The 5351-nt window shown below is 43.5% G+C and overlaps 1 protein-coding gene across 1 annotated transcript in view; it reads left to right on the top strand.

Moving 5' to 3' along the window:
• Positions 1-1324: 1324 nt before the first annotated feature.
• PREP (prolyl endopeptidase) overlaps positions 1325-5351 on the top strand; it is a 96471-nt gene continuing 92444 nt past the window's right edge. Inside the window, exon 1 of the mRNA XM_008637920.2 lies at positions 1325-1360. Coding sequence (XP_008636142.1) covers positions 1325-1360 — 36 coding nt within the window. The remainder of the gene's footprint in view (positions 1361-5351) is intronic.

Genomic DNA, 5351 nt, shown 5'->3' with positions numbered 1-5351 from the left:
TTCTTAAGAAGAATTTGGCAAAATACTTGAGCCATGAGTCCCAGTTGAATTGTATAAGATTAGGACTAATTTCCAGAAATGCTGAAGTAAGTAAAATCTAGGTGTCAGGAACACGGTGATTGGGTGCATAAGTAGGGACCAGACCTACAAACCTTGCAAGCACTGAAGGTGTCTGTGAAAACTTATTAAATGACCCAAGCACACCACATGCAGTGAGACCTGAGTATTGACTATCTATCCAGGGACACAAGGGCACAGTTTTTACTATGTGATCTCTGGTTTTGGGCAAATCCTTCTTTTAATGGCAAATTATATGTTAAAATTTAATAACAATAAAAAAGAATCAATTAAAAAAAACATCATCAGTCTTGTCTATGATTAGAATTTTGTTCATTCTTTGCCTCAGCTTTCCTTTGCACAAGGAAAAGGCGAACCTAAAACACCTTAACTTTCATCTATCTGAAAAAGTTCCTTCAAAGAAAAGTTATTTTGGATTGGATGTAGTTATGCTATGATCTGTGTGTTCATTCTCCTACATCAGTTTAGATATGTCGGTTTAGATATGTTGGTTTAGATTGCCCACCTGATAAAACACCTTTTAATACTACTTCGTAATTGCAACGCCATACTAATGCTTCATGGACATCACTACATCACCAAACTGGCTTCACAGTACCAGCAGCGTAAGCACACATAAGCACACCAATGCACAAGCCCAGGGCAGCCTAGAGGATGATTCTGCAGCGTGACACTGACTTCAACGCACCCATCCGGTCCCATGGCGTACTGAGAAATTTTCCACAATTAAATATTGTTGTGCTTGATTGCACATTCAAATATTGACCAGACCTGTGTCATGTAGAAGTTTCTGTGACTGAGATAATAAAACCATATTTTATTATGTAAGCCACTTCATAATTCAGCTCAAAAATAATTTTAAAAATCCTTTAATTATCTATAAACAATATACAATGACCATAATTAATGTGTAGAGTAGATGAACATTTAGGAATCAAAGAATCACTGAAAATCAACAGGACTTAGGCTCTTGAGTCAGTGCTTCCAAAATAGAAACCCATCAGGGTAGACAATTTGAAAGTCACATTCCTCCAAAACTGGAGTTATTTGTACACCTCAGCACACGCTCATCGTAGCACAAGACTGAGGTTCTGCTGACACCTGTTGATAAACGTCTGAACAGCAGAACTGATGTCCCACGATTAAGTAAATGAAATAAAAAAAACATGTATAAAAAACCAGGAGTAAAGGTACAAACATGTCTTCATTCTATAACAGAAAAGTTTCCAGTTATTGGTAAGTCATAATGCGAGTGAGGCTGGGGAAAGGGCGACAAGGGAAGGTAAAAAAAATATTTGCTGCTAGATTTTTTGTCAGATCTTCCCTGACCAAGATGATGAGTTCACTTCCTACTGAGTCAATATACTACTTGCAGTGAGTAATTGTGGAGATGCTGACTAAGCTGAAAGAGATTTGCTAATGACTGGATGATCAGCAGAATTATAATTAATATCAGCAGAGACCAGTATCTGTTTTGCAAATGATCAGAATCATGCTAACATGGGAGTGTGATAAGATGACAAAGACTACTGAGAGTTTTTTAAACTTTCTGTTTTAAATAGAGGAAGATAAATTTTTGCTTACTCAGCAATTTATCCTCAAAACGCAGCAAATATCAAAGCTGAACTCTGCTGGTGTTGGTTAGGCCTAAGAAAAGGTAACATTTTAGTAGAAATTTGCTTACTGCAACAACACTATACAATTAAGAGGCTTCAAATTTTCAGTCACAGTACTGTCCTAATGTGAATCACTTTTAATTTCTTGCTAAGCAAACACACTGAAAAAGAGAGAAGATTGCTACACCTTTCATTATAAGGATTTCTGTTAGCAGACTGCACACTTCACTCTCTGTTGGGGAAGATGAAACAGGAAAGCCTTATAAATATGATTGCCTGACAAAAGATTTTGGGAATATGAAAACTATAAGCGACATCGAAATGAAAGCCACCTTTGAATTACCAAGTCTTAGTTACTGAACAACTGGAAAACAATGGTATGGCCGACTGAAGGTAATCCCCTCTTGATTGAACAATACCCTCTGCTTGCAGGCAGGTCCAAGGGTCAGAGCAGACCCTACTAGCTCAGCAGAAGGGGTCCAAAGAGTAGTTTTTAGAAGTTAAGATGTAACACTCTATGGTAATATAAGAACTCTTATAGGCTGTATGTAAATGCTATAGGATTTGTATATTGTATTAGATTGGTTAGTGACAATTAGAATATTCAGTACAGAAGATGATTTATTGTATTGTAACCAGGACTTCAGACACTCTTACTACACTCTCACTTCTACTTCTTCACTCTCATTCCTCTCTCGCTCTCTCTTTCTCTTTACTTACCCGCTTACTCTCTTGCTCTCCTGGGCCTGCTCCGAGCTGAGTCTGGCACCTCTAAGCAGTGCCCCTGTACCCACGGCCTTTGCAATAAACCACATGTTCCAAGATCTGACTTCAGAGATCTCTCGTCACCGTCCATCCACGTCCCGACCGTCCGACCCACCCCAAAGCTCCCGCAACTCTCATTTCTACAGGGGGTGCATGGTGTCAGATAAGAAAGACATGTTTTGGGCAGTGTTTTAGACACTATGTAAACCTGTATTAACTGCTTTTCTGATAAGAAAAGATCTGAGAGTGTAGATTTACTCCTTCTGCTGTTGTTCACTTCCTTCTCCCCCCCACTACCCCCAACAAACAAGGGAGAAATTTACAGTACAGAGAAAATTCACTTTCTGTCCCTAGTGCTCATCTTTGAAAGAAAATGACTGCTTGTAAAATTACAGGTCCAAAGATCTTATCTTGGACAACTTTGTACTTTGTTTTTTTTGTATATTCCCACCTTCTCTGTGTCTAGGAAGAATTGAAAGGTATTGTGACGGATAATTGCTGTGCTTACTGGATGCTTGCCAGCCCCTACAGGCATTACCCTGCCCTGCTCTGAGAGGGCTGCTGGAGCCTGAGGAACCACAGGCGCTGCCATGTGGAGCTGCGGAGCACCCGTGTGGTCAGGCCGCCCTCTCCTGCCAGCTCGGGGAGCTCCAGCTGTGTGGAGGAAGCGCAGCTGCCCAAAACTTTCACTACACCTCACACTGGCTGCTTTTACAGCATGAAGCGATCTTCGGAGACGTTGTGGTAATGCCCAGGATATTGGGATGTTCGGCTGCTCAGTCAGAGGTATTCTCAAGCCTTGCTCGAGCTGCTAAACATTTAGTCATTCTGGACAAACATAAATGCATTCATCCCAGACAACACCATCAGGCTGAAAAAGACATTTTCATGAAGCAAACTGCAGCTCTGAATGAGATGCACGGCCGCTGCTGTCTATGAAATGAATTTGCAGTCGGCTGCCCAAAACTCCCAGACAAACTGTGCACATACAGCTTGTGTTGCACACTGGCAAGCCAAATGCTTGACAGAGGTATTGAGATAATAATTCTCCCTGTGATGCAAATTTGTGTGCACATACAATTCCGTCTGGGAAGCTTTAGACAGAAATAGCCTTGGCTTGCCAGTATCTACCTAAGCAAGTTGCTCAGACAATTAGCAAGCTTTTATCAGCATCGGGCATGTCAAGGCATTGCCATTAACCTCCTTGCTGGTGGCATGTTCTTGAGCTCCAGAAGAAAACGTGTAGTTGTAATCAGCAGCTGCCCTGCTGCCTTGCAAAGGGAGAAGATTAACAAAGAAACATGGTAAGAAGGAAAAATGACCAGAAGAGAAGGGATGAGAGAAAAGAAGCTGCATAGGTGTTGTTTAGGATGTAAGCAAAGATGATGAACATGGTTATGTCACTTAGTGACCACTACGGGCCTGGAATATTTCATGTGTACACAACCCTCAGCCTCCACAGGATGTCCAATTAGAGATGGTAACTCTTTCCATTAAGTGAAGGCAATCAAGACACAGTTCTGAGCTCATAATCATAAAGGTCTGATGCCATTTCTAAAATGTTTAAGGTCATTGTCATTCCAGGTGGTTACTTTATTAATAACCATAAGTACTCTTTGGGCTGACCAGACCTTTAAAGACCACACACAAACCTCTGTGTCTCCAGCTGGTGCCATTAACCACACATACACACGAGTTTACTCTGGAAGAAGAGCTGCAGTGAAGTCCCCCAGGCTGACAGGACAGCTTGGCAAAAGCTGTGGGAAGCAGCTTCATTTGGAAGAAAAGCAGTTCAGCCATGTTGCCAAAGCACCTCCTGTCCCCTTCATGCTTCCACTGTGCAGGAGGAGTACACCTGGTCTCTCCCTGGAGGAAAAATGTTTGCAAGTTTTCCGACCCAGGAAATCCTATTGTAAAATAAACACCCCATGGGTGACCCTGAAGTCATCCACTTGAAACTCCTTTACTGGGTGCCCTTTCATGCAGACTGGCTGCACAGGCCAGAGTCGGGGCTGGCGTGGGACTACACACCCTGACACTGGGGGTGAGAGGCACAAGCACCAGCCAGCCGGGCTGGTGTTCTGGAGTGGCCATCTTCACTGGGACCAGGTGGCCAACTTGTCCTTTGCTTTTAGGGTGAAGGGGCGTCTCTGGAAACTTGCAGAGACATGTTCGATGGAAGTGCACTAAAGGTTTGAGTGGCCCAAGCCGGGTTTAGCCTGGAGAAGAGAAGGTTCAGGGGTGACCTTACCAGTCTTTACAATTCCCTGAAAGAAGGTTCTGTCCAGGTGAGGGTCAGTCTCTTCTCCCAGGCAATCAGAGACAGAACGAGTGGACATAGTCTTAAGCTGTGCTAAGGGAGGTTTAATATGGACATCAGGAGGAGTTTCTTCACAGAAGGAGGTGATTAGACATTGGAATGGGCTGCCTAGGGAGGTGGTGGAGTCACCATCCCTGGAAGTGTTTAAGGAAAGACTGGATGTGGCACTTAGTGCCACGGCTTAGTTGACAAGGTGGTGTTCTGTCGCAGGTTGATGATCTCAGAGGTCTTTTCCAGCCTAATCGATTCTGTGATTCTGAGACCTGGCTTCGAGCTGCCTGAGCCACAGAATCAGAATCAAAGAATCAACCCCACCCAGGAAGCAGCTCTGTTTTCCGGTCAACATGGAGTGGAACTCTGCGAGCCAGACCCGAGCCTCTTCCTTCACCGTGTGCCAAGGCTGGGGAGCCGAGAGGAAAAATAATAAAAACCTGCGATTTTATTTTTTTGCAAACGTTTACTATAAGTAGGATGGAATCCGGGTGGTGCCAGGTACACAACTCCGCTAGAGGAGGGTGACCAGGAGGGGGAGCAGAGACCAAGGGCGGCGGGGCGGCAAGACCCACCCCTCA

This window comes from Corvus brachyrhynchos, unplaced genomic scaffold, assembly GCF_000691975.1.
Source record: "Corvus brachyrhynchos isolate BGI_N302 unplaced genomic scaffold, ASM69197v1 scaffold14, whole genome shotgun sequence".
NCBI classification, from domain to species: Eukaryota; Metazoa; Chordata; class Aves; order Passeriformes; family Corvidae; genus Corvus; species Corvus brachyrhynchos.
The sequence above is the reverse complement of the archived record's forward strand: the minus strand, read 5'-3'. Positions and strand labels throughout refer to the sequence as shown.